The 24,533-nt window shown below is 38.1% G+C and overlaps 1 protein-coding gene across 1 annotated transcript in view; it reads left to right on the forward strand.

The window, feature by feature from the left end:
• The window catches only part of GLDC (glycine decarboxylase), a 50,794-nt gene that overhangs the window by 7,309 nt on the left and 18,952 nt on the right, over positions 1-24,533 (forward strand). Inside the window, exons 3-15 of the mRNA XM_074931658.1 lie at positions 2,174-2,309; positions 10,242-10,406; positions 13,203-13,280; positions 13,979-14,126; positions 15,081-15,277; positions 16,587-16,683; positions 17,584-17,689; positions 18,740-18,879; positions 19,616-19,696; positions 20,257-20,354; positions 20,852-20,936; positions 21,028-21,069; positions 24,263-24,405. Coding sequence (XP_074787759.1) covers positions 2,174-2,309; positions 10,242-10,406; positions 13,203-13,280; positions 13,979-14,126; positions 15,081-15,277; positions 16,587-16,683; positions 17,584-17,689; positions 18,740-18,879; positions 19,616-19,696; positions 20,257-20,354; positions 20,852-20,936; positions 21,028-21,069; positions 24,263-24,405 — 1,516 coding nt within the window. The remainder of the gene's footprint in view (positions 1-2,173; positions 2,310-10,241; positions 10,407-13,202; positions 13,281-13,978; positions 14,127-15,080; positions 15,278-16,586; positions 16,684-17,583; positions 17,690-18,739; positions 18,880-19,615; positions 19,697-20,256; positions 20,355-20,851; positions 20,937-21,027; positions 21,070-24,262; positions 24,406-24,533) is intronic.

The raw sequence follows: 24,533 nt of genomic DNA on the forward strand, positions 1-24,533 counted from the left end.
AATCATTTTGAAAACCGGTCTTTTTTAGAGAGCTCTAGCAGAAGTTCAGTGTCTTCATGTGGTAATTGTTAGATGTGTTTGCTGAGAAATTACTCTCTAGAAGAAACGTCTAGTTGGGCAAACAAAGGAAATGCTCTCTGGTATACAGCACAGTATTTGCTGTATGTGTTTACTGCAGAAATTGCACTCAGTGCATTTTTGTGTGGGACATCAGGCTAGTCAGCAAGTTAAATGATAGCCAACTTCTGCCTTCAACTGCATTTGGAGTTAAAAAAGCAAATTCATTACCATTTAAAAAAAATCATTGATGCTTGAGTTCTGCAAGACTACAGCCTTCTTTCTCAAACTGCACCCAAACTGTCTTTCATCAGACTTTTGTTTTGCAAGTGGTAGAGGAAGTTAAAACTTCAGTGTTAAAACTCCCACTTAAAAAAGAAACAAGTGCATCTGGCTGGACTAAATTGTGCGGGAGGAGTATTGGGGAGTGGCACTAGCTGCTCATTATGCTTTAGAAACTTTGCCCTGAATGTTGCTGAGTTGAAGTGTAATAAACACATGACTCTTGAGTCTCTAGAAGAAATTGCAGTTTACTGAAAACAAAAAATTAATCTTTGTACATTAGATCTAATAGTAACACTGAGTAAAAAGCAGAGAAGGCATGACCTTTGACGGGAGAACCGAAGATCTGTAAAAAAATAACTTCATGGAAGGTATAATGTGGCTGTGGAAGAAATTAATTGAAAACCGGAAGATTTTTATTTTTTTAAATAATCTTTATACATGGAATGCAATAGTAGCACTTTCAGTAAGAGGAAGAGGAGAGATGAGATTTGAAATCAGAGCTAAAATTGTAATATCCTTGTTATGGCTGCAGAAGAAATTAATTCTAAACCTAGAGAACTATATTCTACCAGATTCGAGAGCATTAACTGTTTTGACTTGATCTCTCTTGCTGGAGTAACTTAGGGAGAGAAAATAGATTTTGTGACATCCAGGGCCGAAGCTATTCTGCTGTGTTGAATTGTAGCCTTTATTCCAAAGTCCGCTTTTCAAGTTGCAGTGCAGAATGAACAGAACTTGGTGCAACTGCCCCAGTACAGCAGCTTCTGAGGTCAGATACGGGAGGGGGGAGAAAAAAAGTTTTGCTCCCCTCACCTAGGAAAGTTGGTGTCGGACTCCACCAAGGTCTATTAGGTTGGACAAACCTATCTCTCTGTGTAATCTTAGCCTATTGACCATCTTGTTGCATCCTCAGGTATTAAAATATTTTGTAAATTTTTCCCTTTGGCAGATATTGAGTAGCATTATTCATTGACTGCAGGGAACAGGTTGGCTGAACATGATTTTTGCACAGCCTTCAGACCACTGAGAAGCACATAGAAGCAAGACCAAAGACTACACTATAGTGGGGGAGGGTGGGAGTACAAATGCTTTCCATCTGAACACTTCAAAATCATTCTGGTTTAATCTCTCTAAACTAGATTTGCAGACTCGTTTAAGAGTTAATCTTAAATGGAATTTCTTAAGCAAGAAATAACTGTAGTCACACTTTTTTTTTTTTTTTTTTAAATAAACTGGTGAAGCATGCTAAAATTGAATTAAAATAGCTGTTCCATTTTATCAGTTGTTTAGGGAAAATGCAAGAAAATAAAGTTCCTTAATACTAAGAAGCCACTCCTAGCTCCTTTGTGTGAGCCCAGTTTATGCAGATATGGCTTTGTTAGAAACACTAAATTGTGATTGTGGATGGTTATGGCTTCATCCAGTGCTGATTCTGCAAGGTTTATCTAACAAAAGGTGCCTTCTGAAATCCTTTCTAATGCATGTGCAAGAGATAGAATGCACACTGCATTAGCACAAAAAGGGCTCCATAAGCCATTTGCCTACAGCTCTTTCTCTCACTATTTCCACATTGTTTGAAACCCTGTTATTATTCAGTTGCTACATTTTCCAGAATTTTGGCAGAATTTAAACTTCCACAGAATATTTTACTGGTTTATTATTTTATCTTTACTGTTCTCAGTTTGTACTTTGTTCTGCTATTGTTTATGCTTGCATTGCCAGTGTTCCATTTTTTTTACACACAGGGTACAAGGCATTTCAGATAAAACTGTTAGCATTACATGTAACTGTAGTTTTCTGACTTTTTTTTTTAATTTTTTTTTTTATTTAGGTGAAAATGAAATCCTTGAAACTCTGTACAATATTGCAAGCAAGAACATGATATGGAGGTCTTATATAGGCATGGGTTACTACAACTGCTCAGTGCCTCAGCCCATTGCACGGAATTTGTTGGAGAATGCAGGATGGTAACGTACCACATTTTCTTTTAAAATACATTTGTATAAATACATGTTTGAAGTTCAGCTTACGAATGAGCGTAGACTAATAGACCTCAAATCTATATTTTTGGCTAAGGCTTTCATGTATTTGATAATGATGTGTAATTGTAGGAATTATGTTGTTCATGCTGAAGCTAGAGAGAAAAAAGAATACCTTTGACTTTAGAAGAGGATTTTTCTGTAAAATATTCAATTGACTTGTGAATTCTATTCACAGCTCCTATTTGTTATGAACTAAACCAAGAGTGTTTGCTTTAAGGAAGTATACAGACTTAAATCCTGAATGAAAGTAATTCTTTCCTATTTTCTGCCTAAATTTAAACTGGCTTCCTCCTCTTGGTGTAAGCATTTTTGGGTGGAGGTAGTTAAATACTGTGCAATACTCTGATTATGGTTTTCTTATGAGGAACTAAGAAGCCCTGAAAATGTTAAAGGCTTTTCTCTTAGTATTTCTTGATTTTTTATTTTTATTTTTTCAAAACCAGAGACATTCAGGAGTTTGAATGTGTATCCATAAAGTATGTTCTTGTCTGAACAAATAATTTACTGGTATCTGAAAACAGGTAGACAGCAATACTTGATAATTCATTCATGAAGAGGCTGAGAATGTTGTACTTTGTTTTCATCACCCAGCTGACATTTCAGGTTTTTTGGGACAAGAAAAAGAATAGCCTGCCTGACAGACTTGAATTTGAATGTTGATGGGCTTGTTGTTGTTTGGTGGTGTTTTTTTTTTTTTTTTTGTTTTTTTGTTTTTTACTTAAATCTAAAAAGGAAAATATTTTAATGTATTGATTTAGATCTTATGAACAGCATTAATCTAAATAAGAATGGGGGTTTGTCACCTGATGGACTTTTCCTGACAAAGGCACTACAGTGTGTTTATAAGTAATCATTTAGTATTGACATTTCTCTAAAGAACTGTAACTCAGAAATGATGCAACAAAAAACCCTAAATTTAATGTGGAGCCTCACTTTCCAACAGACTGAATGCCACTGATACCCTGCATTCTCACTGGGTTTAGAAGTTCTGTTACCTCTAGTCAGTAGCATACTTTTTATTTGTACCATATTAAAATAATAACTGTCATCTTTATTACTGAGTAATTTTAATTTGAATAAAAACATTTAAAGGTTATATATATATTTATATAAAAACAAAACAAAACAAAGATTCAAATTTGTGTAAAAATCTGTTGTTACTTAGATGCTATATTTTTGTACTTTGGGTTGCCATAAATGGGTCTATGTATCTGTAGACCTCCAAGTCTATGTATTTTCAGACTTGTCTGCTCTATTCACATCTCAAACTTTTGAACTGATTAAAAAGTTGCACTGTTTGGACTCAAGGAATCTATGCAGTACATCTGTACAAAGTTTTATTTGGCCTTATCCCCACTCCTTTTTGGCAACATACGCAATCTGAATAATTTCCGTACACTATTGCAAAACAAATAATCAGTTGCTAGAGGCAACAATCAGTTAAAAAGAAATTGGATCAAAATGAACTGCATATTTTTAAATCTTAAACAATTACATAGTGTTAATGAAACAACTGTGAGAGTCTTACCTAGAAATCTGTTTTTGGTGTGTCCAGTACAGCCAAACTAGATGGCTAAAAGCTAAACTTTTAGGTGGCTAAAGTGAAGGCTAATACATTTGTTGGGGAGAAGGTGTATGTGTGTGTGCATGTGTTCAAAAGCAGTTATACAGACTTTCTGGAAACCTCTTCTTACATCTACCACATCTACTGTTAGCACTTTCCATGCTAACATGCTTCACATTGCAGCTCCACAGGAAATGCTGCAAGCACAGGCTTATTGTTTCTGATCAGTTCTGCCTCTCTCACATGACTCATAGTTCCTCATTGCTTGGCATTCACTAGAGCAAGGCTTGCATTGGAATACAATGTAAGTTTATAAAAGATGTTTCATAGAAGTCTGTGAACACAAAAGTGGAGGGCTTCACAGTATTTAGGGCATTTGGACTTGCTAGGAGGAGGTAGGAGGCAAAGGGGTAGATTTCAGAAGGAAACTGCTTAGAACAAAATGTATTTTGGGCTGAAAATGAGACTACTGACCCATGCTACTTTTAGAATATTATCACAAAAGTCTTCCCAAATCTCTGATTTTGTTTAGAAAATATTCAACACTGTTGGAGTTTCAAAACTTTCTGAAGCATTTTGACAGTGATCTGTAGAGTCTCTGTTCAGGATAAAAGCTGTGAATAGCTTAATTACTGTGAGTTAAAACTGTCTGACAAAAACTAATAAATGCCTGAGAAGTCAGCATTCAGGATTTTCTTGTACTGATAGCTTTAGAAAAGCATAAGTGTCCTTTTCTTTTAAATCTGAATCCCATTTTAACTACTTCTTTATTTGTGAAAGATACTATTTCAAAACACTTGAGGTAGATATTTTTCAGGTAACTTTTTATCCAAACAACACTGAAAGTTAGAGAACAAGCAGAGAAATTTCTGTTGCGGACCTGAAACACTGCAGTTAAAATTTTCATCTCCTACACAAGGGATTTGTCGTAGTCAGGGTAGTTAGAGTATCCCTATTGGCTGCTAACACTTCCTTGTTCCTAGCAATCTATGACTAACAGTTCCACCCTAGCATGGGGTGGAAGTCTTAGAAATATTTTCCATACACTAGTTAGCTGATATTAGCAAAAATATTAGCCTGTTTTTTCCAAACAAATAAATAGCAGGCCAATGTGTAGCTTGCTTTATCCTTAGAACATCTCAACTCTAAAATACAGGCAGAAGGATTTATTTTGTGGCATATGACCAACTATGTGACTTTCAGCACAGACCCCTCAAATGTATGAATACCTGTCATCTGTTTGCTGGTGTGGATGCATAGTCCTTATTCTGCTGTACTCCATATTAACATATTTATTAAATTTTCTCACATGCGATGTCTTGAGCTCTTTCCCTAGTAGCATACAAAATTAACTCTGTGCCCTGACATGAACATAAATGAATAACTGAAGATGTTTCAGAAATCAGCTTATATATAGGCTTCTTATTAACGTGAGTGTCAAAATGATGTAGTATTTATTTGGGGGGCTTAAATGAATAAAAATACCTATTGGGCCTTGAAAATCAAGAAGGCCTTTAAAGTCACACTAAAACCATACAACAGAGCATGATGCAGAGGTCTCCAAAGTACAAGTCATTTGATTCATTTGCCACCAGACATTGAGCATGTAAGAGTAAAATACCTGTACCGAGGACACCTGCAATATTTACATCAGTAGTGTAACATTGAACTTATTAGCTTGTGACATTTGGCACTTATGTGTTGCATTCTGGAAATTACATTGTGTACTGTGCAAAACGGATATAAACATTATGCAGCTAGTTTCTACTTGCAGGCTGAGTACAGAAAGCTGCACAAGCAGCTACAAAGCATGCCAAACTGGCAGTAAATTCAGTGTTTATGCTTTGAGTGGAAACTGGCATGTCTCCATGCTCTATCATAAGATTATGCAGTTTTCTCAAGCCCACTGGTAAGATGCTGTTTTAGGAACACCCTTATAACTGCTCTTCAAAGATGCATAAAGTGCCAAGTGATGCATCTGGAACTCTATATACAGTATGGCATTTGGGAATTTTACAGGCTGGGTGGAATTGCTTGTTATTGGATGGCTCCTAGTTGTACAGATTTACTCTAGTATCTTTCTACACTACAGCATTTATATATGTGTATATTTACACTTATATGTGTATATTTACACTAAATACAACTTGTTTTGTTTTGTTTCAGTTTTGGCCTTTGACAGTGATGTCCAATCCATAAAAGTCAGATAATTTAAAAATTTCATGTATTCAGGACTGAACTTCAGCCTCAGTTTTCCGGTGTTGTCAGATGTATGAATTATCATTTTTCTGTGGCTTATGTATGTTGGTTTTAAATTCTACTAGTGGTCAGTCCTTACTTCAAGTTTGTTTACTCTTATTAATTGTGAGATTTAAAAAAAAAAAAAAGTCTGTATAACTGGAGATCCAAATCACTTCTGTCTCTGCCATTGCATGAGGTTGGTCTTGTAGATGTCTAAAACTGCAAGAACAGAGATTTGTAAAAAGATAAAAATATTGTCTTGATTATGGATACACTAACTTTCCAGAGATTCAGTCCAAGTATAGAAAGGAAGATATATGGTGAACTGTTTTGCTAGAACTTACTGTTTATTGGGAAATAAATTAGGCTTAGTCTTAGATCTTATTGACCGTACACCTACAAATACTAAGCAAGAACTAGTGCATTGAACATTGCTTGATTATGGAGTTTTCTGAATTTTTTGTGGAAGCAAGAGCTAACTCTAGTATGAAGAAGCCATAATTGTTAATCTTGCAGTTAGTGTATAGTCTGTGTGTTTTGTTGCTAATCCTAGAAGAAACACAGCTCCCAAGTACAAAAGTTTCTGCTCTTTTCATAAGCAAGGTCCTTTGATGAGTGGCCTCACTTTTGGCTGAAAGCATAATTCCTAGATACTTCTTGCTTTGATGACAGTTTTTCTTTTAAAACCTTCATCAGCATCATAAAGTTCATATTTATACAAATATTTCTGAGAGTAGGATGATGCAAAGGGTGAAACACTAAACAAAACCAGAGTTATAAAAGCTAGAAAAACTGAAGCCACTTATTACCAAATTCCTGAAGGTCTGACACTGGCTCAAGGAAGATGCTACAAACTTCTCATGGAAGGTTTATTTTGTGTCATGACCCATCTGCCTTAATTAGCTGGGGAGCATTTGTCTGCAGAAGTACTTTTGGTCAGAACAGATGCTGACTGGAGATCATATTTTCTTCTAGTTTGATTGAACAAGAGGCAATCTGTAGTTGCAGTCCTTGCCACGATGGTAATTCCTCCTCTTTATTTTAATGTCTGCTACCAGACTTCAGTTATCTGCAGAATAGCCACTTTAACTAACCTAGACAGAAGTGGATGGGGTTTGAATGAGAGATGGTTTGGTGTGCTTCTTAGAGATCTCATTTATGTAAAAGTTTGCTTTAGAAATTCCTTTTACTTTTAACGAGTTTGCTTTGAAATTACTTTAAAAAGTCGTTTAACATGCAGTATAGGTTCAGGCAGAAGTCAGACTGCAGACTAAAGCACTTATATTTGAAGAAATTGAGAAGTAGAATAACGTATTAAATGATTTAGATTTCTAGACAGTGACAAACAAACTTTAAAAAAAGTGTGTAAATATATGTTTTTATGTTATAAAAGGTTAAAAGGTATCTTTACCTGTACAACTGTTAAATTTTGTGCACTGTAATTTGTGGTAATACTGGCATTCAGGATTTCTTGGTTTAATTTTTTAAGTCCTTTCCAAAACTGGTTGGTTTTACTTCAGCTGGTTTTACCATTCAAAAGCATAACTTCGAAGACACAAAGCTTCATAAATTCTGTTTTGTAATATAGTGTACTATCCCAGCTATGTGAGGTAGAATTGGGGTTATTCAAGAGAACCATCAAATTAGCAGCTACGTAGCGGCAGTTTAAGAATATATTTGTTTATTTTACACTTTATAAAAACATTTAAACAGTCGTTTGAGCATAAACCATAAGTGGAAATTCTTGAAGCTTTTTTAACCCAGCTTCTGGGTAGCTGATGTGAGTGGTCTGTTTTGAAGCATTCATTGCAAAGTCTATCTCTTAATTATATAAGGTAAAACTTTAGGAAGGGGGATTGTCATCACATAAGGAGTTGTGAACGTTACATCTTAAGAAATACGCTTTGTCTTTGAAAACAAAATAATTTTGCACCACATGAACAGCTACAACTTTAATGTCTTTTAGCAGCCAAGTTTAACGTGAGGCACTGGTTCTCTACTCCATTTTTTTCTTTTTTTTTCCTAACTTTGTCAGTTGGCATCAGTCCCTAATTAGTAATCGTTTAGTGCAACAGTGTTTTTGTGGAAATGAATAACAAAGCCAGTACACTCAACATTAATTAAAATCTCACTTCTCTTAACTGATTACTGTGGCAAGTACTGACCAATGATTCTTGACTTTATTTTTCTTCTCTTGCACTGAGTAATATTTCTCTAAAGCATTTCAATTAATCTCAAACTTTAATTCTTGTTAGGCTACTTCTAGTTCCTCCTGCAAGCTGTAATGCAAAAAAAAGGCCTTTGGCTGAAATAAAATGAGAAAGTAAGATTGTTAACTTCAATTATAGAGGAGTTTCTTTTATTAAACTAGAAAACTCGTTCATGCAAAGGATTTGGAAATAACTCTTTTTTATTGGTGAGAACTGAGTGGGCAGGGGGACCATTCAGAAAAGAAGTCTTTATACTCCCAGGTTGAAAGTTTATCTGACAAACTGAAAACTGGGTTTAGCAGCAGCAGAGAAAAAACCCAAAAACCAAACAACTATTTAGATGAGCAATGTTGCATGCAGCCCAGGACTCACTTCTGAGCTATGCAGTCAAGTACATCATAAGTAGTTTAGTGTTAGACTTAGCTAAGAAGCAGCAAAAACCTTCATTATTTGGGAAAATCATCAATATTTATCTAATTTGCCATATAGCTATTGCTTTCTGTCACTGTACTGAATAGTATATGTGAGAAATTTGAGCAGATGTATCATTTATCATCACCATCCCTGGATGTGTTTAAGGGTCGTTTAGGTGAGATGTTGGGGGATATGGTGTAGGGGAGAACTTTGCAGAGTTGGGCTGATGGTTGGACTCGATGATCCCAAGGGTCTTTTCCAACCTGAATGGTGCTGTGATTTAAATAGACAGTAAATACATTAGCATCATATGTTACACTTTGAGTTCACTTATTATGTCCTTTTTTCTAGCTCATTCATTCTCTTCTTCAGGACTTTTTTCTTACTTTCTCTCTTGCATTACTGTCATATTGCTCCTGTCACCTTGCTCTGTACCACAGGTTCTGCAGCTTGTTTTTAAAAAATCTTTGTTGCCCACCTTCTATTGACTTTACATGACTTGAGCTTCCAAATACTTCAGTCTATCTTTAAAAATTATACCTTTACCCATAAGCATTTTTTAAAAGTCTAGGGCTTGCTGCTATCCTTTCAGAAAGCACACTGTTGTTTTCTTCTATTAATAGTGTGCCATGAGTGTTCCCACTTAACCACTTGCTACTCTGAATTGGTATAAAGTCTGCCCTGAACTACCAAAGAATCCAGTACCCAAATTTCCAGCAGTGAGAGGAGAGACTGTTCTTGCCTTTCATCTATGGACCCGTGCTGCTTTGTGTTTCTGGGCTGTTATAATTAAGTGTTTCCCTTAGATTGTTGCCTTTTCTAAAGAATGGCTTATGTTGCCTCTACTGTTTTGTTCTCCAAATAACAAAAGATAAAGCTCACATCAGTCTCACTTCCCTTCACAAACATATATGGAAACTGTCGTTTTACAAGAAGTTGCATATTTCTGAGCTTGATCCGTGAAATACCGAGTGCCTTTCCTTCCGTAACTGGAGAAGATGTGACAAGTAAAGGGCTTCAGAAAGAGTATTGGAAGATAATGGCAATACCTAAATATAATTGAACTAAGCATTCTCATTTGGATATTGTGACTTGACTCAGTTCTCCCACACTTAGTGCCTACTTCGTCTCTCCCTTCCCCAAGATGCACTCACACTTCTGTTTTAAAAGTAATTTTTCTTTTCAGAATGGAGAAATAGAATTCTTCTTCTGTAAAAAGCCAAGTCAGTACCAGAAGAGAAACTACTCTCAGACTTCTAGGACAGTGATAAATTACAGCCATCTAAAAAAACCTGTTTTGTAACTTTCATGTTCGTGAATTATGTTTTACAATTTATTTTTCGTATTACATAGTTCAGTTACATATTGGCATAATTCTGTTACACATTTATTTTCCTAGACCCAAACTCAGGATTCTTTTTTTAACAGGGTTACCCAGTATACTCCTTACCAACCTGAGGTCTCCCAGGGCAGGCTGGAGAGCCTGCTAAATTACCAGACTATGGTGTGCGATATCACAGGAATGGATGTGGCTAATGCATCTTTGCTGGATGAGGGGACAGCTGCTGCAGAAGCCATGCAATTGTGTCACAGGTACTGTGTTTAAATGTATGGTTAAATCACAGCAGGAAGAACTTTTGGAGTTTGAAAGGCATCTCTTTCCTGATAGGATAGGCCTGGATAGGTGAGTGGGTTGAAGTTGAGTATTTGTGTTCTGCCTGTGAGCAGGTCACTAGCCTATTTTGTGAAGTCCCCAGTGTTGATGTGGATGTTTTAACTCTGACATCTAAGGCTTTCAGAAACCTAAGGGCCTAGACACTAGTCTAGAGCAAGGGGGACTTACCCGTGGTGGAGGAAGGTCAGATTAGAGAGAATACTTAAGCAAACTTGACACACACAAGTCTGTGGGCCCCGATGTGATGCACCCATGAATGCTGAGGGAGCCACCTGATGTCATTGCGAGGCCACTCTTGATTATCTCTGAACAGTCACAGTGACTGGGAGAAGTGCCTCAGCACTGGAAGAAAGCAAATGTCACTTTGGTCTTCAGGAAGGGCAGGAATGAGGATCCATGAAACTACCAGCTGGTCAGCCTCACCTTGATCCCTCAGAGATGATGGAACAACTTCTAGTCCTGGAAACCATTTCCAGACATGTAAAGGACAAGAAGATGTTCAGGAGTCACCAGCATGGATTCACACAGGGGAAGTAATGCTTGACCAACCTGATAACTTTCTACAATTAAATGTCTGTCTTGGTAGATGAGGGAAAGCAGTGCGTATTGTCTATCTTGACAGTCTCCCTTAAATCCTCACAGAGAAGCTGAAGAAGTATGTGCTGGATGAGGTGAGAATGAGGTGGATTGAAAACTGGCTGAATGACTAGGACTAGAGGGTGGTGATGAGTGACATGAAGTATAGTTAGAGGCCAGTTATTAATGATGTACCCCAGGGGCAACACTGTGTCCAATTAATGATCTGGATGATGGGCAGAGTTTATCCTCAGCAAGCTTTATGATGACACAAAACTGGGAGGAGCAGCTGATACACCAGAGGGTTGTGCTGACATCCAGAGGGACCTTGACAGGCTGGAGAAATGGGCTGACAGGGAGCCTCATGAAGTTCAATAGTGGGAAATGCAAAAGGAGGAACAACCCCAGGCATATGGGGTACCTGCTGGGGGCTGGCAGGGTGGAAAGCAGATTTGCAGAAAAGGTCTTTGGGGGTCCCGGGCGACACCAAGTTGAACATGAGCCAGCAGTATGCTCTGGTGGCAAAGATGGCAAATGGTATTCTGGGCTGCATTAGGAGGAGTGTTGCCAGCAAGTCAGTGGAGGTGATCCTTGCCGTCTCCTCAGCACTGGTGAGGCCATTCCTGGAGTGCTGTGTCCAATTCTGGGCTCCCCAGCACAAGAGAGACATTGCCATACTGGAGAGAGTCTGGTTGCCTTGCCTGTGGTACCAGCCCAGCTGCTGGCACCGACACACAGCTGCTCCATCTGCTACAACCACAGACACACAGGCGCCTATGGCTGAGTTGCTGCTCCAGTTGCTGGTACTGAAGTCAACATACTCCAGTCACTCCACTTGCTGCGCTGTGGACATGTGGATGGTCTGACCCAAGTTGTTGGTACCTAGACAGCCATATACTCCCCTCGTCACCAGAATACAGAGTCCCCCAACCCACAAAAAGAATCAGAAAGGAATTTAACAAGAAGAGAGGACAGACTGCACTAGTTGTGTGCAAATGCACAATCAGCAATGATTTCTATATGACTGGCCCTGTTTACCCCCTTACCTCACTATTTTCTTACACTTGTTCCTCCCAAGATCACTTAGCAGTATCCCTTTTCCCCTAAACATCTCATAATAAGCCCTTGCAATCACAAAATGCTGTTCCCCTGCATCTCATAATGTATCCCTACTGGGGTGGGGTGGAGAGGGGAAGACATTGTGTCTTGTCTGGGTTAATTAATTAATTTGGTTTCCCACCTGCCTTGGGGCCTTTGTGCTCCTCTGAGCTTGTGGAGACGGGTCTCTGATGGGCCGACATCTCCTGTGATGGGCCCGGGAGCAGCAGGGATGGGGTGTTACTTGGGGTCCCCCACCTGCCATTGCCTCTCTGTGGGGGTGCAGAGGAGCTTTTATCACATAACCTAACAGTCTGGGCCATGAATCTCTTGTGTCCACGAACACCGAAGGTGTGAATTATTTTTTTGCACTAGTGGTTAAAAGGAGCTGTAAAAACTGCTGAAGTATGTCAGTCCTGAGTTGCTAAAAGTGAAACTTACTGGTATATCTAAATTTACTTTCAGTGATCTCTATTGTAGGGGCATTTGAAAGGGATTTGCTAATCAACTGAAATCTGAGAGATGACTGACAGTCACTGTAGCACTGTATATCATGAAGAAGATTACACAACAGAGATTGTGTTGTAACTATTTAGTTGTTCAAAGCATCAGTCTGATACAAAATCACATTTACCAATGAAAAGTATGCAATTGTCTTAGTGTCTATTTTACTGTTTTGATGGCTCATGTTTGATTATCTGGAGCAACACTGAAAATCTGTATTAAACAGCACAGTTGTATTCCTTTTAAAGTCTATGTGTATTTGGAGGCATTCCTGCAGCTTCTTAAGTTGGCTCCTTGTTCTGTTTCATGTTCTGTTTTAATTTTTGTCACATATGATCTCATTTCAGTGTCTGAAGTGAACTTTCTTATGGATCAGAAATTTCATTCAATCTTACACTTAATTTGGTTATGATAACCAAAATTTACAACTGCCTTTTAACTCGCATTTAGAAAACCAATTAATTTTATTTCCATGGAAAACAATATATTCTTGATATGTAACACTTTTTTTTTTTTTTCCCTTCTCTTTTTAACAGGCACAACAAAAGAAGAAAGTTCTATATAGATGTCCGATGCCACCCTCAGACTATAGCAGTGGTCCAGACTAGAGCAAAGTAATGTTTTTCTCCACTTTCCACCATATCTTTTCACTTACACTGAACCATTTTTCATCTACGTCTCTTCATCATATACCTAACATCTTTTGGATATAGGATCATGCTTTCTTTGCAAAAAAGAAGAAGAAATCTGTTAATATTTAGTGTTACCTCTACTTTTGCATTCAAATACAGCTGCAAAATAATTGAAAGATCTTTAAAAAGAGACTAAACATCTGATACAAAGAATGTATATCATTTTCCCCTTAAGGTATTTGCGCAAATGCATACATTTGTTTATTGAGTTCAGTAATTTTTTTTATCTAGGAAATTAATTACGCTAGATAGCAAAACTTCTCTTGATGAAAGCTAAGTACATTTACAGTTTACAGTTTAAAGTAACCATCTTCTAAAAATATGACCTGATTCTCAAAGTTAAACATGCTAGAGCAGCAAAATGTTGATAGCAGGTAGCTTATGCATCCTCTGCTCTGCTTTGCTCCATATTCTGATGATGATACCAAATGCAATTATTCTTCAGTACTGTATACTATGACATGAAACTTTCTCAATGTTAAGCACTGCAAAGCAGGTTCAACTCTCTGTATGTTAAAGAAAAAAGTCATATATAAGTCCATGGAAACATCATATTAAGTATCACTCAAAGGCAGGAAGTGGTTTGCATATGTTGTCTTCTGCATATTTTTGTTTTCCAGTTATACGGGTGTTATTACTGAGCTCAAATTACCCCATGAGATGGATTTCAGTGGAAAGGATGTCAGTGGAGTATTATTTCAGTATCCAGACACTGAAGGGAAGGTGGAAGACTTCTCTGAACTTGTTGAAAGAGCTCATCAGAATGGGGTAAAGTAAACTTTATTGGTCTCTCAGATTTCAGCCTGATGCATTGTTAAGTGTTGGAAGTGTGAGGAAAGCAAACCAGTGAGAAATCTGTCAAACATACATTTTCCTTGACACAGAGTGCCCAGAATAAACACAGGACGGGATGAAGGTCCAATGATTGGTAGTTGATGTGGCACCAAGGAGGAATGTTAAGTGGGGTGCAGGCCGTGTGGTCCCATTCTTTCACTTCAAGGACAGATTTATTTCCTGTTCTACTCATTTCTGTCGTAATACAATTTTTTGTAGCAACCTGCCAACTCTGTGCCTCATCCTCCCTTTTTTCCCCCACAACCCAGCTGGACCCCTTGCACCAACCTTGCTTTTCATCCTCCCTCTTTTTCCCCCCCAAAACAGCCATACCCCTTGGCACCATGAAATGAATTACTCAAAAAATAATGACTTGACTACAGTCCCACCCACTCACACATACAAACTAAGATAAGTACTACCCCAAGTTTTTGCCTAACTTGGAGAGATGATAATCTGACACCAAATCAGAGGGACAGATCGATGGGTTTGGGCTGGGTCAGACCTGTAGTGACAGCCACTAATCCGTACAGCCCCAACTGGCATACCTATTAAGGGATAAGTAAGTCCAGCCACCTCTAGCCCCTCTAACCGCTGAGGACCAGCTAGAATGCAAGGGGACTTATCTCTTACCAAATTCTTTCTCACCCTAAATGCAACATGCATCAAGAAGCCAGTCATAGAAACTGTTACATGAGATACTGTCTAAAGTATTACTCTTCAGCTCCATGCGATTGATAACCACTATAACCATTACAACCATTGCACCTCAGCTCTGTGCCAGTAATATGGAAGTGTTTGAAGCTATATGTTGTTTAAACTTAGCTCCCATGCAAGCACCATTCCTTCAGACAAGAGACTGACTGCTCTGTGTATTTCTGTTCTTAGACTCTTGCCTGCTGCGCTACTGATCTTCTGGCTCTCTGTATTCTGAAGCCTCCTGGAGAGTTTGGGGTAGATGTTGTCCTGGGTAACTCCCAGAGGTTTGGTGTGCCACTCTGCTACGGCGGACCCCATGCAGCATTCTTTGCTGTCAAGGAAAATCTAGTGAGAATGATGCCAGGCAGAATGGTGGGTGTTACAAGGTAAGGGCTCCCTTCATCATTAGTCCCTTCAGGCAAAATCAAAATAAAACACATGTCCATCTTGTGCAGCCTTTATGAATAACAGCTGACCATGGTGTTTTACCAAACACCCTTTTTTCTTGAAAACAGAGAGAATAAACGTGCCTTCAGTTTTCAGGAAGCAAGCTTAAAGAATTGCATTTTGTATGGAATGAAGCTGTGAACTGTCTATAGTGCTTGCTGCAATGTGGGTTGAAGAGATAACCGAAACAGCAGAGGATTAATTGTGATGGCATGAAGCTTTGCAAGCTAACTTATTCTGCTTATTCTGTACTGCTATACCTTTTTCTCTGACATCCAGCCATTAAAAACATAAATGGGAAGAAGTAAAAAATTCAGTGAACCTCCCAAATAATCAAGAAGGAACTTAATCTATTTCATAGTTTAGTCAAGCTTAAATAAAGCAGAGAAACAGAGTGCAAAAACTTACCTCTAATTATTGTTACTGGTGACATATTTTGAATTTTGACAAGTGGGAATAGTAGAAATGCAAAGTAGTTGTCACTGGAATGACTTATTACATACAGAAGCTATTCAGAAGTACTTCAGTAACCAGAATAACTACTGACATTAACGGTTATCAGTAAGCTTAGAAATATTTCATTTGTATAGTAATACTCCTTCAAATATATTTTTAACCATTTTTCTATTCTAAAGGTATTCTTAAGCTTTACTCATAGTTCTGAATCTGATCCCAAATTCAAATTTTGATCAGAAGTGTGGTACAATCTTATAAAATAACAGTAATTCTATTTATCAGTGTCATGCTACTGCTACTCAGTGACTACACCTAATTTAATGTTTTTAAACTACTTTCATCTTTCTGTATCTCAAGAAAGTTGGAAAAGAAAATGCTAAAATGAAAAAAAGCTATGGTGATTTCTCAATGCAGCTTTCTGCCATGGATTTTTTTGAAGTTTTTGATGACAGAAACACAGAAAGATTGAGCTTGGAAGAGATCACTGGTGGTCATCTGGTCCAAAATCTGTGGCATTTTAAGGCAAATAACAAGTTTTGGTGTAATAGGCTTGGAAAACTCACTATGTGCTCTATCTGACTGGACATGTTAGCCATCCATGATGTAAACAGAGATCTAGAGACTTTAGTCTCACTCTCTGATATCACAGCTGGCCTGACTTATGCTTTATTCTCTCCAGCATCTTTCTGTCTCTGAAGGTAAACAACGAGTTTCAGGTTAGCATGCATAGGGCCCAATGTCTTAAAATACTTCAAATAAGTAACAGAAGCAAAATTTTTGCATGTGACTTAGAGATGCAAATGGAAAGGAAGTGTACCGACTTGCTTTGCAAACACGAGAGCAACATATCAGGAGGGATAAAGCTACCAGCAACATCTGCACAGCACAGGTAACATCATATTTTATTTTCAGCAGTAGAAAGAAATAACCATAACATTAGAATCCTAACGTCACAGTAGTTTGAGTTAGCTTTAGTTTTGACAGTTTTTACTAGAAAAATTAAGAACATTGAAATATTCTGGTGTTTGTGCATTTGTTTTGAGTCCTTTGAAAATGGAACCCTGCTCGAAAAGAGGGTATTAATACCTGTTCCTTTATTAAAAACTTCAGCCCAGAATTTGTGCAGTGTCATTAGTCCATCTGTCTCAGTGTAAACACCACTGAGTAGTGATGTGTTTTTTATGAACAAGACTGATTTAATAAAACAGAAGGGATTTCTAATGATCTGAAATTGCCCACCTAAGGCAAAAAAAAGTGCAGTTTTAAAATTCTAAAACTACTTGTTAGAATTGTCACAACTTGTATTTTTGTCTATGTGGTTTGATGTGAAAAGCTTGCTTTTTCTTTTTTTTGTTTGCCAAAAAGCTATTCTTACAGGAAAATACCATGATTAAGTAAGTAATTACCCAAAATAGTTTCCCGTGAGATTAGCTTTACTTGAGAGTCTTCAACCGTATTTGTTGCAGTAGCTGAATTTAAGTTCATGATAATTCCTGACACAGTTACATTTCAAAGAACATTGAATTGATAATCAGTGCTTACAGTTTCATAAAAGTATTCTGCCTTTCCCACCTTTTATTTTGTAGGCAACACATAATCAAGTGTAACATCAGTTGAGGATATGTAGTTGTCCCTGGGTGCTAAAGAAACTTTCTACCAAAATAACATGAAGTAATAATTTATGATAATAGCAACACCAGTAATAATAATAATAATAATAATAATAATAATAATAATAATAATAATAATAATAATAATGATGATGTCCTAAACGGTATTTGGATGCTAGGCTCTTCTGGCTAACATGGCAGCCATGTTTGGTGTATACCATGGGTCTGATGGATTAAGGCATATTGCAAGACGGATACACAATGCTACTCTAATCTTAGCTGAAGGTGAGTATGTTTGCAGAAACTGTTCTTAAGTCCTTCACCTTCTTTAATATATCTTCTTAAATAAACTTAAGAGGGTTTCTTTGCCAACTGATGTTCTGTCAACTTTAGAGAACATTTTAATACAAAATTCATAACTAATGTTTTTATGTACTTCTGATAATGATATCCAAGAATCAGATATGTGTGTGGTATGAGCTTGCAAAGCATTACTTTTCTTTCCTTGGGAAACTAACGGAGTCTACATAGTGAGTCTAGATGCTAAGATTCAAATGCTGTTTTCCAGCTGCAAGCTCTGTAGTTCACTTACTGGACCATCCTAGTTTACACACGGGAATCTGCACAAAGAAACAATAACATAGAAAAAAAAAAGTAATAAATGAGATTAAATAAATAGGAACATTTCAGTTCAGTTGGGTAGATATCATACGTGCTATTGAACACTGAAATCTCAAAGCATAACAGCTGATCAAAAGCACAGAATCTGTAGCAGAAAATAATGATTGCAGCTGGACTATGTGGTCTCATAGGGTTTTTTTAGCTGGCATTATTATCATTGCTGTCAGAAGGAGCTATGAAGAACTGGACTGCTGGGAACTGAGAAATGATTGCCACAATTATCCATGCTTTATTTGCCAGCTTAGCTGGAAGACCTTTTGCTGATGTGTAAAGCACTAAGACTCTAAAATTTGTTATGGCAAGCTCCATGATGGTTAATTTATATAATAAATTTTTCTTTCCACACTTGCGATGTTTATCCTCTGGCATTCATACACCATTTCTGCTAATGTATGTATTACAAATTGAGTGCATCAGAAGGATCTTCCCTCAGTCTGCATTATTAATTAGGTCTGAATCTGATTTAGATGCACATCATGCGCAGTGACATTTCACTAAAAATCTGGTGATTTTGCTGCTCCATACACAAGGGGAATATTTTGCTTTATTGTGTAAAAACATTTACTTACAAGATTAATAGGGTTATTATGCAAGTACTGTGTAAGTAAGCAATACAGTATGCAGCTAATAGAATTAACTTACTGTTTTTTGTAGGTCTCAGGCGAGCTGGTCATAAGCTACATCATGATCTGTTCTTTGATACCTTGACGATCACGTGTGGATGCTCAGTCAAAGAGGTTTTGGACAGGGCAGCTCTTAGAAAGATAAATTTTCGCATTTATAGTGATGACAGAGTAAGCAACTCCCTAAACCTTTCAGAAATTTTGTAGCATGACTTTTTCTGAGTTTTCTGATTTTTACATGTGCGAAAGAATAAAATTAAAGTCTTCTTGTAGTTTGCTTAGATATATCAGTCAATTATAAAGATAATATAAAGAATGACATTGTTAAGTGATGTACTGAACTTCCAGATATAATAATTGTATTTTCATTTTATGTCTATTTAAAAAGATTATGTTTCATGTTAAATATGCCACTGAGGGCTAGAGTGGAGAGAGACTAAAACTTAACGATGAAATGCAAGGAGATGTCCAGAATTCAGGTCCTTGTGGCACTGTCTAAAGACAGACTGAAATCTAAACCACATTTTGGTAGGCACTAAGGACTTTTGGCAAAATTTAATATGTTCTGTAAAATGGGATGGGGGGAGGGGGCAGTTTAGCAAAATGTGCGATTTTCGTATTAAGTAGTAAACAGAAACATTAGAAGGGTTGTTACAAGTCTTGAAGATTGAGCCATCTGGCTTGGATGATTTAACAGAGGAAAGGTAGGAATTGGAAAATTTTATGTAAATAAAATTAATTTATATATCTATTACTTAAAATGACTTGACATTTACATAGTATTGGGTAGGTTGCTTTTTCTTCTTTTTCCTCCTGTGATTCTGGAATATTTTTTATCAAACAGATCAAATATATTATGCTTCTGGAATTAAGAGCTTTGACCAATTACTGTTGCTTTTATTCATAGCTTGGAGTATCACTTGATGAAACTGTAAATGAGAAAGATCTTGATGACATATTATGGATTTTTGGTTGTGAGTCTTCAGCTGTAAGTAGACAATAGATCATACAAATTAAATTATCTGAATGTTTCAGAAGTTAGTGTGAAGCAAAGCTGCTCTTGGGACAGTGGGTGTCTATATGATGACCATTTGTTGAATACTGAGAATTTCAGGTCCTCTCTTAAAGAAAGAAGCAGTATGAGATAACAATGATTTATGTAACTGAGTAATGCCATTTTCTGATTTTGACAGTCCTTTGGGTCATCTTGGGACACCCTGCATTTAGGCTGTTACTTGTTTTGTGAGGGATAGGACATGGTGGTCAGTTATTTCTCCCCCACTGAAAGTTTTGTTGCATGTCATTAGTAATTAACAGCAATACTCCTGAGATGAGAACTACTGAGACATCTGTACCCAATTTTAATATAATGCGGTTGTCACCTTAGATATATAAAGATATGTATGCTAATAAAGGTGTTTTTTTTTTTTTTTCTAAGAGCTAACTGAATCTTGAGGTAAACTGGTAGTATAACTTAATTCTGATGAAAATTGACTGAAAAGAGGAATTTCTGTGAAAGTATTGACTCCATGTTTCTTTATGTCAAAGGAGCTAATTGCTGAGGGTATGGGCGAGGAAACCAAAGGCATCCTTAGCACCCCATTTAAGAGAACTTCCAAATTCTTGACACATCAGGTTTTCAACAGGTTTGTGAAATTGCTGTATATCTGATATTTTATTGTAATCTGAAAGTATCTCCTTTAAAAAGGGGTACTGGAGTCAGTTGAGGAGTTTTGTAGCTGTGTTCACACAGTCACTCTGAAATAATATATTTAGTAGCATTATTAGATATCTTTCACATTTTAAATGAGCAAAGGAATACTCATGGTCACAGGGGAGATGTGTTTTTCCATTAATCTGCTACACTGTACAAGCTATTATTAGACGATGTAGTTTCAGCATTACTAGAGCCCTTATATTCCATATTTACTAATAGCATTTCTTAGCAAAGTATAATAGGCACTTTTCATCCACCTTGCTATTAGCAAGAATAAAGTACTGATTTGGAAATAAGTACCTAGTATATATTAAAAATTATCCTCAGTCTTAATTCTTTTTTACAGCTTTTCCTATGTTAGAGCACAGATCAAACAGCTGGTATAGCTAATCTGCTTGCCTTAACACCACATTTTGTGTTCTCCAGCTATCACTCTGAGACAAATATCGTGCGGTACATGAAAAGATTAGAAAACAAAGATATTTCCCTTGTTCACAGCATGATTCCTTTGGTAGGTATTTACCAAAAAGAGAAAAAAATAGGTAATTAAATACATATTTATGTATTTCAATAAATATTGACAAATGTGTTTGTATTTTTAGGGGTCCTGCACAATGAAGCTGAATAGTTCAGCTGAACTTACAGTAAGTTGTAATAATACTGTCTTGCTTGAGACCCACATGAGTAACCTATCTAGCCAGTGTCATTGTAGAGAAGTAAAGACTGCTAGTATTCCAGCTGAGGAGGAAGTTTCAGAAGTAGCTAAAGTCATCAGCTCCTTTTTCCATTAGAAAAAAAGCTCTGAAAAGCACAGTAGGAGTACAACAATATCAGGAGAGTGGCTGAGTGAAGACTCCATTCTGAAAAAAATAATGAAAATAATTTTTGAAATTAGATATGCCAGTCCTATTCCCACATGCACTTTTACAGTACCTAACTTGCTTTACAAATCTTAAAGTCAAATCCTCAGCAGTATGGAAAGAGTCAGGTGGGACTGGCAATTCATGCTTTTTTGTTGGTTTGCTGTTTCTTAGGATAGCACTCAGTCCCTGGATATCTTATTTTTTCTAGGTGGTAGCAAATGGAGCAGAGCCTTAGCCAAGCTTTGGGTACTGAATGACTTTATGACTCTGAACAAGCTTCTGACTCTGCTCCCTCCCTGTTAGCTTCTCACTTTGATCTTTCACTAGATTTCCTTTGTCCCCTTTTTCTCACTCCCTTCTCTATGTCTTTTACCTTCACTGTTTTCTGTCTTGTTTATTTCCTTCTAATTAAAATAGATAGTAACATAATGTATGAAACAAACTGTTAGGTACTATTCTAGGTGACTCTCTGCACTGTGTTCCCACAGCTCTGCATAAGGATAGGTGACCTAGGAGAACTTAAGGATTTTTAAGCATCTTCTGAATGTTAAAAAAATGTAACCAGAGATCACAGAATCATAGAATCGTTTAAGTTAGAAAAGACCCTTAAGATCTTTGAGTACAACCCTTAATCTAGCACTGCCAAGGCCAGCACTAAACCATGTCCTTAAGCACCACATCCACATATCTTTTTAATACCTCCAGGAATGGTGACTCAACCTATTCCCTGGGCAAGGCCCATTCCAATGCTGACAACCCTTTCCATGAAGAAGTCTTTCCTAATATCCAGTCTAAAGATCCTCTGGTGCAACTTGAGGCCATTTTCTCTTGTCCTATCGCTTGTTACCTGGGAGAAGAGACAGACACCAGCTTTGCTACAGAATCACAGAATCATCCAGGTTGGAAAAAACCTTGAAGATCATCTAGCCCAACCATTAACCTAAACTGACAGTTCCCAACTACACCAGATCCCTCAGCACTATGTCAGCCTGACTCTTAAACCCCTCCATGGATGGGGACTCCACCACTGCCCTGGGCAGCCCATTCTAACGCCCAACAACCCCTTCTGGAAAGAAATGCTTCCTAATATCCAGTCTAAACCTTCCCTGGTGCAACTTGAGGCCATTCCCTCTTGTCCTATTGCTTACTACTTGGTTCAAGAGACTCATCCCCAGCTCCCTGCACCCTCCTTTCGGGGAGCTGTAGAGGGCGATGAGGTCTCCCCTCAGCCTCCTCTTCTCCAGACTAAACCCCCCCAGTTCCCTCAGCCGCTCCCTGTACGACCTGTGCTCCAGACCCTGCACCAGCTTCGTTGCCCTTCTCTGGACACGCTCGAGTCATTCAGTGTCCTTTTTTGTAGTGAAAACTGAATCAAGGTGCTGTCTCACCAGTGCTGAGTAAGGGGGATGGCCACTTCCCTAGTCCTGCTGGCAACACAATTTCTGATGCAAGCCAGGACAACACGGGCCCTCTTGGCAACCTGGGCACACTGCCAGCTCTTATTCAGCCAGTGGTTGACCAAAGCCGCCAGGTTCTTTTCCACTGGGCAGCTTTCCAGACACTTTTCCCCAAGCCTGTAGTGTTGTGTGGGGTTGTTGTGACCTAAGTGCAGGACCTGGCACTGAGTCTTGTTGAACCTCATACAGTTGTCCTCAGCCCATCAATCCAGCCTGTTCAGATCCCTCTGTAGACTCTTCCTACCCTCAAGTAGATCAACACTTCTGCCCAACCAGATGCTGTCTGCAGGCTTACTAGGGTGCACTTGATCCCCTCATCCATATCATCAATAAAGATATTAATCAGAACTGGCCCCATTACTGAGCCCTGGGGGACACCACTTGTAACCAGCTGCCAACTGGATTTAACTCCTTTCACAACTCTTTGGGCCATCCAGCCAGTTTTTTACCCTATGAAGAGTACACACATCCAAGCCATGAACAACCTGTTTCTCCAGGAGGATGCTGTAGCAAACAGTGTCAAAGGCTTTGCTAACAATGTGCACAGCCTTTCCCTTATCAACTAAGCAGGTCACCTTGTCATAGAGTATCAGATTTGTCAAGCAGGACCTACCCTAAACCCATGCTGACTGGGCCTGACCACCTGCTTGTCCTGTACGTGCCACATGACAGCACTCAAAATGATCTGCTCCATAACCTTCCCCAGCACTGAGGTCAGACTGACAGGTCTATAGTTCCCTGGATCCTCCTTCTTGCCCTTCCTGTAGATGGGTTATATTTGCTAACTTTCAGTTAACTGTGACCTCCCAAGTCAGCCAGGACTGCTGATAAATGATGGAAAGTGGCTTGGTGAGCACTTGTGCCAGCTCCCTCAGTACCCTTGCGTGGATCCCATCTGGCCCCGTGGACTTGGGTGTGTCTGAGTGATGTAGCAGGTTGGTAACCATTTTTGCTTGGATTAGGGGGACTTCATTCTGCTCCTTGTCTCTCTCTTCCAGTTCAGAGGGCTGGGTATCCAGAGAACAATTGATTTTACTATTAAAAACTGGGGCAAACAAGGGATTAAGTACTTCATGCTTTTCCTCATCCTTTGTCACTGTGTTTCCCTGGCATCCAATACAGGATGGACATTCTCCTTAGCCCTTCTTTTGTGCTGATTTTACTTAGAGAAACATTTTTTATTGTCTTTTACTGCAGTAGCCAGATTAAGTCCTAGCTGGGCTTTGGCCCTTCTGATTTTATCCCTGTATAACTGCATGACATCCTTGTAGTCCTTCTGAGTTGCCTGCCCCTTATTCCAAAGGTCATAAACTCACCTTTTTTCCTGAGTTCCAGCCAAAGCTGTCTGTTTAACAAGGCTGCATCCTATAGTGAGGTTGGGAACTTCTATTGCTGTACAAGAAATGTTTTGATTTTTATTTGATCATGGGGCAACTTCTTTCCTTCACAGAGTGTAACAACAAAACAGAGTTGTCTGCAGAATTTTTAGCTACAGCCATTGTTTTTTCTTTTAATAGCCTATTTCATGGAAAGAATTTGCCAACATCCACCCTTTTGTGCCCCTGGATCAAGCTCAAGGGTATCAGCAGCTTTTCAAGGATTTAGAGAAGGACCTATGTGAGATTACTGGCTATGACAAGATCTCCTTCCAACCGAACAGGTAGGAAAGTTTCTCTGAACATTTGCTCCTTAACATGTTTCCAAAAACTTACCTCTAAAGAAAAGGTGCAAGCCAAAAATTGAAGAAGTTCCTAAAATTAAATTTGATAAAGACAAGCCTTAAATGCA

This window comes from Athene noctua, chromosome Z (genome assembly GCF_965140245.1).
Source record: "Athene noctua chromosome Z, bAthNoc1.hap1.1, whole genome shotgun sequence".
In the NCBI taxonomy this organism is placed as follows: Eukaryota; Metazoa; Chordata; class Aves; order Strigiformes; family Strigidae; genus Athene; species Athene noctua.